Consider the following 14874-nt stretch of genomic DNA (forward strand, 5'->3'; position numbering starts at 1 on the left):
AGATGAACCATTAGATCAAAGGTCCAGTGGAACTATTGCTACGAAAGCATACTGATGGTCATTAAAAAGCTTTAGTCCTTTAAGATAATACTTTAGTTGAAAATTGCTCAAAGTGCACCATATTCTTGATGTGTGGCTAAAAAAGAATCTCCCTACTTGAAAGTCTGTCCTGAATTGAGTTCGAGGCTAAGCTGAGGGGCATTATTAAAAGTAAAAGTATTGCGAAAGAACTGTTGAACCCTGTATGGTTATGCATTTTTAACGACGAAGTTCACCTTAAAACGCCCCTACTGCTTTAGCTTCGGTAACCTTTTTGTTGAAATTTTTAAATAAAGTTCATAGAAATGTTTTTTAAATACTAAGTAAGATTTATGAATAACATCTATACGTTTTCTGTATCAACAAAAAAAATAAAATATATCACTCCATATTGTTATACAAACAGCCATTTGTATAAGAAAAAAAAACTAACATTAATAACTTAATAGTAGTACCTTAATAAATTATTTCAAAAATTAAAAGTTATAATCCATATCAACTTAAAGATATGCAAGAGGCACAAGCTTCAATTTTTTAATGTTCAAATGGTAGACATGTGCATGTCCCCATCAGGTGCCTAGTACCTCAACTGGAGATTGGGTTCCAACCCCAGTGGACAGTTGTTGGGGGCAGCAAACGAGAGAGGGGGGAAGAGGTTTTTCCACTAAGGCACCTCTCCTTATCCAGGCGGCAGCGGACGCATTTTCGAGATGGAATCAACGGTGGCGTCTACAGTTCCAGTAAGGTTGAACTACTTAGTGAACACCTTATAGGACTTCTTCAACATATTCGGAGCCCAGACACCAAAGACATATTCTTCGAGCTCTTGGACAGGACAAATGAGGAGTAGATTTGAATGCCAAGCAAGGAAGAGAAGACATCTTTGGTGGCATAATCGGGAGATACAGCCTGCACGATATCACTTCCAACAACGGATTCAGGGTGATCGATTTCGCTGCGGGGCGAGACGTTCTGGTAGCTAGTACGCAGTTCACGCATCTCAATATCCACAAGAGGACATGGAAATCTCCTGAACAATCAACCGTCAACCAGAGTTGCTGGTTAGTGGTGTAACTCGCGGCAGAATTCTTGATCCAATTGTACTTGTACAATCAGGTGTGCGGACTTCTCGCAGGTAGATGGCTTCTGATCTTGCCAATTGTGTCTGTTTTTCGTATTTCACATAGGGAGGGGTCAAATGCTGAATAAGCTTGCACTTTCACTTATGGTTATTAATTTTCGGGGGGGGGGGGGGGGGGGGGGGTGTGAGGGGGGGGGGGTGTGAGGGGGATACACTGGGTAGTTATGTTTAAGGGTTTTTTTTGTGATTAATTTAGTTTTAGCTTTATGGTTTGTGCATGTGGGTGTCTGTTTTATTTCTTTTTATGGCGCTTCTTAGGTGTTTGGACTTTTATAGGACAATAAGCTGTATTTACTTCGCAGGGTTTTATTTTTTGTTCTCCTTTTTTATGTAGGGTTTTTCTGAACGTTTTACATCGGACTTAGAGTTACTTTTTTTATCAGATTTTTTTTTGGCTATTTATATCGGGATTTTTACTTTTTCTGGGCGTAAAATCAGCACCCTTGTTACCACTTTTGAGATTACGATTTAGGTCATAAAAGGAGATCTCTTATGATGAATCCGACGATATCTAATTTAGGCACGTTTATACCTTTTTTTTACGATAACCGAAATACTTAATTTTCATTTAAAGCTGATCGAAATAAATACTTTTAAACCACGAGTTAAAATTTAACTTTTTATTTTCTCGGATTTAAGATGATTCGAGTAAGTGTTTGAAAAAGTCTTAGCCCGAAGTTAAATCAGACCTTTCGGCCCGAACGCACCAGTCGAAAATTTTCGCCACACAAAGAGAGACTCAAACTGGCAGAATTTCCCTTTTATAGCCCATTGTCATCACACCCACTCACCAGTCATTTTCGAAGTTAAAAATTCCGAATATGGCACGTGAGAATTTCCGGAGATGTTGCTTCTGACCGAGTTTTTAACCACAGAACTACGTTTTGATCTCTAAATTCATTTTAGAATTTTTTAAAAATAGGTGTGACCAAAAATTAATTCCGTAGTCAAAAACCAGCCAGAAAACATTCCCGGAAGGGTCTCCATCATTAACATTTTTGATTGTGTTTGTGACATGAAAAAAAACGAGCCGTTTATGTTTACTAGTTTCTTTCACATTTTCTCTTAAATTTCTCTTTCCGGTCCAGCAAGTGGATAGCAATTTGGGAGTACTAATTTATGTTCAAAATTAATCTCTGTGCATCATGTATCCACCACACCAATTTCTCTTCCACCATCAAAATCACCCACGCATTCCACAATTCTTTTATCAAATGATCATTGTTCGATTCCAGTTTGTTCGTATGCCAATTGATAGAAAGAGGTCCTAAAACTGTGACCGTTGCTGTTCTGTGGTTTGTAAATAAATTTAAAATCGTTTCCCACAAATGCAACCAAACTTATATATTGGAACCACAAAGCAAAACTTAAAAATAGACTTTCAGGACATAAATCGGACTTAAAAAGTAATGACTCGCAGAAGACAGCACTGGCATCGCACTGCATTACTCTCAACCACTCTCCTGACTTTGAAAATGTAAAAGTATTGCAAAGAGAAGGCAACTATAACAAGAGAATGATAATCGAAACGCTGCATATCAACACCATGAGCCAAAAAACTGACATGGAAGAGATAAGCCCTCAATACAAACACTTAATAGAGAGTATGAGAATAAAAACTTCTAACAATATGATCTTTTAAAACTAATTTGTCTATGCCTGTTACTTGTCAGTTAAACTTTGTGTAGTTATGTCTAACTTTTAATTTTTGTTGTTATCAAATTGTAAACCAAATTGTAACCAATGCAAATATAGATTAATTGCCACACCTGATGATGTTCATAGACATAAACGAAACGTCGTGACAACATAAATAATTGTTTTTTTATTGACCTAAGGCCCGTTATTAACATTTTTATAACTAGAATCTTGTTTCTGCATGCTATCCCTTCGCTATTGGCCAGAGCCATTTGGCAGAACTAAAAGATTCTGAACACTGTTGACATTTGCTCTGAACCTTGAGTGTGTCATGTATTGCTTCCTTGGTTTTGGATAAACGTGATTTCAAATAATCCTGAGGAAGTTGTGAATAATAGCATAGATTTGAAAATCCTCAATTTGTTCCACTTTTCAGGCCGACAAAATCGTCCCAAGTGTAAGAACACCCACAACGTCTACTCTTTCAGGACAACTTTTGTAATCGTTTTCCCGCGTTTAATCATTTTTTTAACGTGCAGAAGATAACCACTTCTAGCTGATGTTTCGCGGATAATCGTTTTGAACTGAGATCATTATGTTCTTAAGTTATCCTGCGTTTTTTAATATAGTGTTCAGTGTTTCTTTCGTTTTAAGTTTGACAATAAAGTTATGATATTATGATCTATGATATTAATTGCCTGATAATTTGACAGATGAGAACAAACTTCTTCTAATTCTACTTTTTGATCAACCTGTTTTCTGGATTCAAGACGGAAGATCAATTTTTTTTAATTGGATTGAATTTTCATTGGTTCCATTTATTTTTCTAATACACCTATGTAGGTTCGCCTGGAGTGAAAGCAGTACTCCTTTCAGCACGTCATTTTCAAATTTGTATGCTATTATGTCAACTCGCACTTCTTCTATATCTGACTTGGTTACTAAATGTTGTTGCTTGGAGTCAAACAAATCTTCAAGATATTTTCGTGACATGTTCATTAAAAGCCCAGAATTTTTTTTTAATTTTGTATGTTGTTTATTCCCATGTTTTCATGTGAAATAGCAGAAATTGGGCGTTTGTTATTACCTTTATGTTGTTGCAGTATTTATGTATGTATGTCGTTATATAGTGTGATTTTTGGAGTCTGGTAAAGCTCTTCAATGGAAGTAAGTTTAAGATTCACCGAAATCTAACATCGACTGCGCTCTGTCAACATTTCAAAGAACTCTTAAATCCCCAGTCCAGCTCCGTAAATAAATCGTTTGCTAGACCTAAATTCGACAATATTCTCTTAGATGCGCCAATAACACAAGAGAACATAAGACGCACTTTAAAAACCTTAAAAGATGGCAAAGCGGCAGGCACTGACAGAATACCAGCTGAGTTTTATAAATACGGAACATCGGAACTTATTGCATAACTTTATATTTCATTTAACCAAATTCTGGAACATGGTATTACCTATACCGCAAGAGTTTAAAGAGGCCTTAATTTTTCCGATTCACAAAAAATGAAGTATACAAAATCCAGAAAACTACCGTGGGATAAGCTTTCTTAATGCATCATATAAAATATTTTCGTCAATTTTTCATCAACGACTCAATGAGTGGATAAACGAAAACGGGTTATTAAAAGAATTTCAAGCTGGTTTTAGTCCTGGTTACTCTACGATCGATCACATCTTTGTGCTAAAAAGTATTGCCGAAACTTTTCTTTAAAACGGAAAAAACTGTACAGCTTTTTCGTAGATTTTAAAGGAGCTTTGGAAGCTGTGGATAGACGAGCTCTTATCTACAAACTCTATGCACTGGGGATGTCTTTAAAGTTTGGAAAAGTCTTACAAAATCTGTACAACGAAACAAAGGCAGCTGTTTGGAATGGAGAGGAATTTTCGGAACGGTTTCAAACGGAATCAGGTGTTCGACAGTGCTGTACGTTGAGTCCTATTCTATTCGCCCTTTTTATAGAAGATTTAACAGATTATATTTCTGGAGAAGTCGAGTTTACGGGGACCACTATAAAGGTTCTTTTATACGTTGACGACATATTACTTCTATCAGCAGCACCACAAACACTTCAGTTGATGATCAACCAACTATATAAGTACTGTATTACGTGGAAACTCCAAGTGAACCTAAACAAATCAAAAATACTGGTCTTCAGAAATGGAGGTGGAAGAAATAGTCAGAATGAAAGATGGTTCTTTAATTCAATACCTATTGAGGTCGTAAATGAGTTTAAGTATGTTTTACAAAAAACTTAAGTATGGAAAAACATCTTAATGAAAAACTCTCTAAGTCCAAGAGTGTGATTGGAGCTACATGGAAAAAGTGTTTTGCCAACAAAAGTATTGCGCATAGCTGTAAGTTTCGTGTATTTGAAGCAGTGTCAGAATCAGTACCATTTTGTGCATCGCAAGTATGGGGTTACAAACAATACGATTGTCTATAAAAGTTGCTGAGATTTTTTATCAAAAGGATATTTCACCTGCCGTCAAACACACCAAACTACGTAATTGCATTAGAAACTGGTCTCTCACCACTCTTTATTCAGACGCTGAAAAGTCAGGTAAACTATGTTATAAAAGTTCTACATATGAATAATGATAGACTTCCAAAGAAAGCAGCTTTGCACGTAATCAACCGAAGTCTCAGTTGGTATGAGGAATGGAAATAACTAGCGAAATGGTGTGGTATCGAACTGAACCTGCATGTTTTAAATCTCAATGAATGGAGGGGTAAACTGTACGAGCTTATTGCCTTCGTTGACGAGAAGCTTATGGAGAAGTACATTGAAGATGCAGTCAGCTCTAACCACAGAGTATTCTACACTAAACTTTGTCATAATCTAGGAGCAAAAAACTACTTTAGAGATAAGAATTGTGTGGAAGAAAATTCAACGATGTTGAGACTGCGTGCTGAACTTCTTCAACTGAATTATATGCCACACAGAGAGGATCTCCCAATCTTATGTAGTTTGTGTAACCTCAGGGAAAGAGAAGATGTTTTCCATTAGGGAAATGTCCGGTTTTAATGGAAACTAGCCGATCCTTCTTCGGCTGCAACTTCTTAACTGAGGCTGAGAAATGATAGCCTATCTAAATACAATGGAGGTGAAAAAACTGTTTATGTACTGCAAAGTAGCACAAGCTTATCGAAACAGATTTCTAAATGAAATCTTTTAAACAAGTTTATATTAATAAAAATTTTTGATAATTAAAAAGCTTAGACGCAGTGTGATTATGTTATAGTAATTCAATTAAAATGTTAATCTGGCAGACGGCATTGACATGCTATACTTGATTATTTAATCTTTATACTGTACATTATTTAAATTTGAAAATAAAATCACTTTACTTTACTTTTTTTTTATATAGTGTGATATACTCGTAGGTCTTTGGCTGTGACCTTTTTGTTATTCCCTTTAACTTGTTTTTTTCGATGTAAATATAATAGAACACAATTTTTCAAAATCGCAGTGATCTTTCTTTTACTGTCGTGAATTACTTTACGAATTTTATATTAGATTTTTTAATTTAACATATGTATGTTTTTATGCTTTGCCAAGTACTTTGGTTCTCAACTTCACGATATTTGGACCTTAAGAAATAGTTTTTTTTTAATACAAACTAATAGTGTTAAATGTAGAGGAAGAAAAAATAATCCTGAATACCATGCACTCATAAAGTAAAAGCACTATATAAAAATGAGTAATTCAATCTAGTGAGTAAAATGTACTATACAGTTTTAAATACTAGTTATTTAATTGCTGTTTTTCCGTAATTACAGGTTTCTACTTTAAAAAATAAATGGAAATATATATCTTAAGCTCCGAAGAAGTTATATCGCGCCCACATAATCATTGTGCGTGATCCGTAGTTGAAACAAGCAAGAAGTAATAAATCACCACCTGCATGTGACTCATGATTATTTCTTCTTTTTGTTGGTTGACATAGCGAACTTTCATCTTTATTTTCCAAAAAATGCTAATTGAATTTACTTTCAATATAAAATAAAAATACTAAATTTACCAACATGTGAAATCATATCTACGAAAATCGTGCTACTGAAGGATGTGTCGCGTTGCAACAACCATGATTGTATACTTTTGAGTAGGTTGATAAAACTTGTTTGTTTAAAAGTTTAACTCTATTTTAAAAAAAGTCAACTTGACAAAACGACCAACATTCATGCGGATAATTGTGAAAGTCTTCATTACGTGCCAAAAAACCTTTTATACGCATTTAACTTCGGGTGAATTAAAAACAAATAAAATAGTCAGGGAAATTTTGTGCGTGACTTGTGGCGGCGGCGGCGGCCGGCGTTGGCCGGTGGTGTGGCTTGGTTGCATAAAAATGAAACTTTCTTTACTATCACTTTAAGGAAACCTTATTTCAGCGAACTACTTTTATACATCTTTAAAAATATTTCTGGAGATTTTGAGATGTCGTTCTATGAGGCAGTTCATTTGCTTAGCCAATACCAAATAATGCTGACACATACCTTCGCAGCCCGAAGAAAATGTACTACATCTTCGTTGACTTTCGAAAAGCTTTTGGGTGAATCAAAATTCTACAGGATAGGAATACCACTAAAATCTACATAGAATAACACTAATCTCTTAGATTGTTTTTTTGTTTAACTTTAACAAAGATGCAACTTTAGTCCATCAGCTTTCTGCTAATACACATGCAAGACCTTAAGATCATGGCCTCTGGATTCCCTTTTGACATAAAACAGATAAAGATCTTATGTACCCCAATAATATCATCATTTTTGGATAATTTTCTGAGCTACTAATGTTGATAACCAACAGATTGCGTGGCTATTTCTCTGAATGGAACTTGACTGTCAATTTAACAAGTTAAAAACAAAGGTATTTCGGTAGGATCAAAAATCTTAGCTCTAAAAAAAAATAATTGCATGGTCAAGATCAAATCGAAACAGTGAAAAAATGCTAGTACTTAGGCTGTACAATAATCAACTTTGTCATCCAAAAATGCTGACCTGAAGCAACTATGCTTTTTGCAGCTCAATCTTGGGGATGACGTTTGTATGAAGCCATTAAAAAGCTTCTTTGATTCTCTTAAACGTCAAACAAATTGTACGGGTAGTACAGCGACACCGGTCAAAAGAAATTCATAAAAGCCCAAAAGATTGCTGGGTAATATGGAGCGATTAGACATTAATTGAAACTTGAGACATCTTGAGGTATAGTACAGTTAGGGAAGACCGCTACTCAGGTGGCGCACGCAGGTGGGAAATGACCAAGTCCAGTCAAACTGGATACTACTTTCTATACGGACCGATATGGATGGAGACGCGTTGGTTATGGCCTAGCTAGATCCCGGACTTGAGGGATGGCACAATAAAGGAACGCTACGCATGTGGGAAATAACCTGAACCAATGAAAATGGACACAGCTTGATAAAGAGTCCAAGGTGGCTGCAGACACTTGTTGGTTGAGGCCCAGGTAGGCCCCGGACTGTATACCGCCACCTTAAGTAAAAATATTTATTTTACTCAATTTTTGTTTACAAACTATACTTAAAATTTATTAAAATAACTTGCGTGATTGTGGTTTAGTTTGAATAGAAGATCTTCTTTTCCTAGTTTTCTGTTCTGTTTTTCCTTCCCTCATTGGTATAATAAGGATCTACCCTTTTAAATGTCCGAAATACATTGTTGAAAACATATTTTAAAAACCAGGTCCTGTGTTGACTCTCCTAACTATGAGAAATCTGAATGCAGATTTTTAACTCTTTGTAAATTGCTACATTTATCTAGGATGCATTGACAAAATACAAGATATCCTGATTACGGATCCCAGCCACTTCTAATTTATAAACATTAAACCTACATTCAATGGTTTCCCTTCAACATTAAAATTTCACTTAAACTATTACCCCTTTGCCTTATTCTTCAGCTAATCATACAGCAATAATCTTGATGTACCTGACTAGTTTTTTTTTGACTAAGTAAGTCATGCACCTCCCTTACCCAAATCAAAGTAAGTGATGATAATGTTGACGGATAGTTTATCTAATTTATTGAAAAAGTGTGCCACCTCCTAATGTAAACCCCTCTCAGTACTGTTTTGTCTTTCGATTTCTGTCTTCCCAAAGCTTTGGAAAGATTCCTTAATTTTGCAATTTCCAAGCTCTTCGAAAGCATTGTCTAGGCCCCTCTTTATTTTCATTGTAGACCCATTTTGTCTTCCCAACAACATTGCTTCTTAAAAGGCAGGTCCACTATAATAACCAATCTTATTGATTTTGTGTCTGAAACTCTAAACGAATTTGAGAATTGGAATCCTTAAGCTTTTGGTAAAATCAGTCACTAACTTATTTATCTTAAACTTAAAGCCCTTGATTGCCCACCTTTTTTTATTTTATGGCGCCAATCCTAACTCGAGAACCCCCAATATAGAGAAGTTTTAAGGTTCTCAATCTCCGATCCCATTAATGAAATCTCAGGAGTGCCCTCAAGGAAGCAACCTTGGTCCTTTTATATTTGTCTTAACTATCAACGAAGTTATTAATGTCATTGATAATTCAACTGTCTCTATTAACCCTGCTGACATGAAATTAACAAAAGTTCTATCTGCCTTACTCCAAAATGATCTTGACGCATTTCAGACTTGGGTCGACGAAAATTTCTTAGAACTGAATGTAGCTAAATGCCAATTCATGACATTTAGCCGTAAGTGTTCACATCTTCCAAAAACCAAACTTACAGACTGCACGATGTTACCTTTCATTCTCTCATTTCTATTCGGTACTTAGGAGATACTTGCGACACTCAGTTAAATTTTCCATTATATTTTGGTTATATACCCCGTGACGGCCATTATCTTTTGCTGACATCTGTCAAAGTTATTGTTTACTTTTCTGTTGTTTAGGCCAAATCATCATAGTAAGTTACACGATTGAAAAACACGTTCAAATGATAAAACTATATCATCGTTAATGCAAACGTTTCGGGCATTCTGCCCATTTTACAGTCAATTCTTAAACATTTGGGGGCCAAATTTGAGACGACTGGTTGAGTAAACAATCAGTCAACACTTTCAAAAAACGCAAGATTGGACGAGAATATCGCCGCGGCCTACACCCGTACAAGATCCAACTGACCCATGAGCTCAAAGTTCATGACCATAGAGAACGCCGTTTTTTCGCTGACTGGACTTCGAATGGTTTGGAAGAGGACCCCAATTTTGGCCCAAACATCATTTTAAGTGACGAGGCGTATTTTTGGGTGAATAAATGTGTAAAGAAGTAGAATTCCCGTATATGGGACGACAGCAACAGACGTTTCCGTTTGGTGTAGATTTCGGGCCGGCGCGGTGGCATAATTAGTCCGCCCTTTTTTAAAAACGACGTTAGTGAGGGGGTTACTGTCAACAGTGACTAACTAACTAACTTACAGTAACTAATTTCTTATGGCGCAAATTAAACCACGTGCGTGCGCCGTGCACCTAGACGACATGTGGTCCCAGCAGAGCGACGCTACTTGTCAAACAGCAAACACCACGACTCTACACACAACATCAACCCGCCCTTATTGAAAAAACCTATATTATTAACAAGGGCAAATCATCCTTTGGCTTCATGATACGTTGGTTTAAAAAATTCTCAAACCCCTATGTAACTAAATCTATATGCACCACCTTTGTTAAGTCAAGTCTGGTCTCCATTTCAGAACTCTTTCTCTCAATGAATTGGATCTGTACAACGAGGATTTCTTTGATTTGTGATCCGCGGCCTTCCTTGGAGTTATAATCTATTCTTACTACCTTAAGAAGATCGCTAAAAATATATTAATCTACAAACCCTCCAAAAACGCCGCCAAGTCTCTTTCTACACCAGTACCATTGAATCACCGTTTCTTCTAGAAAAGATTTCTATTAATGTTAATCCAAGGAACGTCAGACAGGTCGCTCTCTTTTTCCTTCTTCATCACCATAGAAATTATGGCCTTTTTGAACCTTTTAAAAGAATACTGCGCTTAGCAGCATTTTAAAAAAGTCGACTGAATAATCGTTCTCAGGGTGCTTTTCCCATATGTGAATGTTGCTTTTGGTATAGGTTTGGGGGAAGTGGTGTTTAGCCTCGGTAGAAGGTTGCCCAATGTCAGTACAGAACGAGACTGCTTACTCGTTGTCCAAGTGTCATCAAGAGTTTCCATTATACTGAGGTACCTTGGCTCTGGGTGTCGTTGTTCATTGGGCATCCTTCTCATTAGCTGATTCGGGTGAGGTTCCGTACAAGTCTCTTTGCTGACAGGAGACAGGACTAGGTATTTGTCAATCGGGATTATTTTGGCTTCAGAGTAGAGATGATTCTTCCTGTAGTGTTTCCGTCGCTGCCGGTCGAAGTACAGGCCAGTGCAAATTCTGAAAATCTTCCTTTCGAATACTAGAAGCTTCATTTATGGCTGTCTTCGAAGTTTGGAACTAGACTGGAAAGGAGTAGTTGATGTTTGGTCTTAAGAACTGCTTGTAGATTAGAATCTTCGTTGGTTGACATAGTCCTGTTTTTTTCTTCATCAAAGAGTGTAGGCGGTGGAAGGCCCAGCTGGTTTTTTTAAGAACATTTTTTAAGTGTACTTCACATTCTGCTTGGCAGCTATTGTGGATCCGTCAGGTAGTTTCAAGACCAGGTTCCTGCAATTGGCATCGTGGCGGCTACCTCTACCAGATAAAGGCGTCCTGAAGCAGACACCTGGAAGTGTTGATCCGGATCCCCATTTCTTGTAGAAATTGAAGAGTCTGCTGATGTGGGCCTCTACTTTTTAGAGAACCATAAGTGTTGACATGTATGACGAACGGAGAGAGTATTCACCATATGGCAGGTTCCCGTGTCCAACTGATACGGGTTGGTCAGGTGTCATCAGGCTGTAGAGGAAGAAGCCAAGTTTTTAGCCTTGGGCGACTCCGGCTCTGATGTTCTTCATTTTTGATTTACAATTGTCTAGACGCACGAAAAATTTCCTGAAACAAAGAAAAGAAAAAAGGATTGTTATAAATGGAGTAGGTACCTGTAGTAGATGAAGTTTATGCATTAGGCCTTCTATTCAAACACTATCAAATGCCATCCAGAAAGCATCCGACGGTCACAATATGACTGTTGAGGGAGGTGATGTCATGTTGGAACTTCATCGGCGGATGCAACGTTGAGTGCTTTTCTCGAAAGTCGAACTGCATGTCAAGGATGATGGAGTTTTCACTGCAGAATTTACTCAATCTCCGGAGGATTACTTATTCCAGTAAATTGTTGATATTTTTGAGAGATGATATTGGCATGTAGTTGGGTACAAGGTTTAAAGGGCCTTTTTCGGGATTGGCACAATCTTCGCTGTTTTCCACGTTCGGGGAAAGTAACAGTTATTGATGCAGTTTTAGAGGATGATTGTGAGAAAATTCATTACTGCTTGTGGAAACCTTTTCAGAATGTAATTGGAGACACCATCTGGTCCAGTTAATTTGTTTGTTTTAGAATTTCCGATGATCTCTTCTATTTACCTCCTCTTAATTGCATAGATGTGGACTATCGATAGGATCACTTGCTCGATTAGTTTCAACGAGACTGATTATATCCGGGCTTGGCTATGAGGTATACTGAATTGATGTCTCTAATTCTTGTATGAACGTTGGTTCAGCAGATGGATTCGCCTTGAAGTTTCCTTCGAAGAAGTTGGCGAACGCTTCCACCTTGTCCTGGGTTGAGGTTGCTTCAGTAGTGTTGCTGAAGATGGCTACAGGCATCTGTGGCTGTTTCCCGGTAATCCTATTGATGTTTGTGTAGGCATCAGGTCCTGACTTAATTGCATGCAATCTTCGCTAATATTTGATGTTGTTGTGGTGTTGAATAGAGTTCCGGAACTTAATGTTGACTTGCTGTAGCTCATTCCAAACTGTCTGGTAGTTGATGTTTGTTGTATTAAGCTCGTTTTGATGAATCCGTATGAGTGGTTTTCTTAGCCACTGTCTGTGAGCATACAAATTCTTGACGTACTTAGGAAGATGATGGTACCTGTCCTTTGACAGCTTAGGTCTCTTTTGCTTCTCAATTGCTTCAGATATATCATGTTGAAAGTTGTCAATGACTGCATCAACTGACTTACCTACACCTAGGTCCTGACAATTTATGTTTATAAAAGATTCGAATAGTGTGTTGGCGAATAGAAAACCTCATACCATGTGATAGGGTGTCCTTAACCAGAAGATATTGTCTTCCTAAATAATGGCTAAAAAAGAAAGCTAAATATTATGGCTCTATGGCCAGCAGTAGGATTGGTGTTTTTAAACAGGAGGACGTCAATATTTCGAGGCACTTGACACCCTATTATATTTTATGTCTGAGAACAGTCTAATACTTTGCCACAGTGAGTCACCGAATTTGTCATGTTACTATTTTTATTTTTAACCTACTTATTTCTTTGTTGAGACTTTCTTTGGTGACGTAAACTTTAGCTTGCAACATTTATCTACTTAAAGTTCTTATTATTTACAACTCATACCACAGACCTCTATAATTCCATAATTTATAATATCTTATATTTTGTATCGACCTACTATTTTTTGATCAACTTACTGATAATAAATTAATGAATTTAAGTTAAGCTTATGTGTTATTCACATATTGAATTCCATAAATGGCAATGTGGCATGAATTGTGTTTAATGTACGCGTATGTTTAACTAGTGTTAAAGTATAAAATTATGAAACCTTCCAATTCCAACAACTTTGGTATGGGTTTATTTGTATATATTTCCTTACAATCGAAAGTTATTGAGACATTAATGCATATTCAATTGCTGCTATTTGTTAATACTTTTATTTATTTTTTTTTCTTTAAACATTGCTGTAAGAATTAATGTTGTAGTTTTACACAGCAGGCGAGTTAGTGTCTCTCAAGTCTTGAGTTTAGTGCTTCTACGTGTGTGTCTATAGCAAGGCTTGAGTTAATATGTTTGTATATAGTTATTAGATATCTAAGCTTATGCAGTCTTCATATATGAATAAATTATCTTTAGATAATAACTTAATACAAAATGCATTTTGAAACTAGTAGAAATCTATGGGGTCTTAAGTCCGCGGTGGAAGTTTCATGCGGATTTAGTTGAAAATTGGAAGAGATTATTAAGAGATAAATAATTTATTTATCTAGGTAGATAGGTTAGGTAGACAATAATTATTATTTATGAAATAAAAAAGATATTATTTTACTTTATGATCTTAGAAACTCATGTTTATAGATTTTTTCCAAACAAGCAAAACTTTGAATATCGTTTTCAAGGTTTAAAAAAAATACGATGAGGAATGACGTTCTTAGTGCTTACTTATATACCAAATTTGATTTAGGCTACAAGTTCAAATTAAAAAAGAACTGTTTCGAACATTATATTTTAGTATTCTCAATACCTACCAACACGTTTGAATCATGTTGCAGTATACATCACGCTGCACAAGGACGGAGAGGGAAATCTGATTACCGATCATGCAGGCATAATGGTGCGCTGGAAAGTGTACATTAACGAATTGCTTATCGGTCAGCTCACTGACGAAGTGGATGCTCCACCTTTTCAAGAAGAAGCACATATGCTATCGCAACCAAGCAAAGAAAAAGTCGAGAAGGCTGTAAAAAGGCTTAAAGTAAAAAAGCCCCAGGAACCGATGGCATATCCGCTGAGCTATGTCAACATGGTATCTCAGCTTTACAACGATTAATTCATGAAATTATAATGCACGCATGGGAACATAAAGAAATTAAAACTCATGGTTTGATTCGAGCTGTACAAAGGTTATTACAATCAAAGATGTAAGTTTCCAGATTTATAAAGCCAACCCCACAGAGGAAAACCGGAATAAGTTCAAACAAGCTAGGAAGACCTGTAACAGTCATATTCGACGAAGCAAATTGCTGCATCCTCAGTTCTAACGTTTGTCCACAATGACACTCCCTATGTAAGCTCGATTGATAAAGCCAATTTGCTTGCAGCAGAATTTGCTGTTAATTCGACGTTACCGAAGAGTATCACAAGTCCTCCAGTTC

General features: G+C 36.6%; 1 protein-coding gene across 1 annotated transcript in view; it reads left to right on the forward strand.

The window, feature by feature from the left end:
* The window catches only part of LOC129953669 (uncharacterized), a 32131-nt gene extending 17582 nt beyond the window's left edge, over nt 1-14549 (forward strand). Inside the window, exon 3 of the mRNA XM_056067002.1 lies at nt 14232-14549. Within this exon, the coding sequence (XP_055922977.1) occupies nt 14232-14549 (318 nt within the window). The remainder of the gene's footprint in view (nt 1-14231) is intronic.
* The last annotated feature ends 325 nt before the right edge of the window (nt 14550-14874 follow it).

Source organism: Eupeodes corollae, chromosome 1 (genome assembly GCF_945859685.1).
Source record: "Eupeodes corollae chromosome 1, idEupCoro1.1, whole genome shotgun sequence".
In the NCBI taxonomy this organism is placed as follows: domain Eukaryota; kingdom Metazoa; phylum Arthropoda; class Insecta; order Diptera; family Syrphidae; genus Eupeodes; species Eupeodes corollae.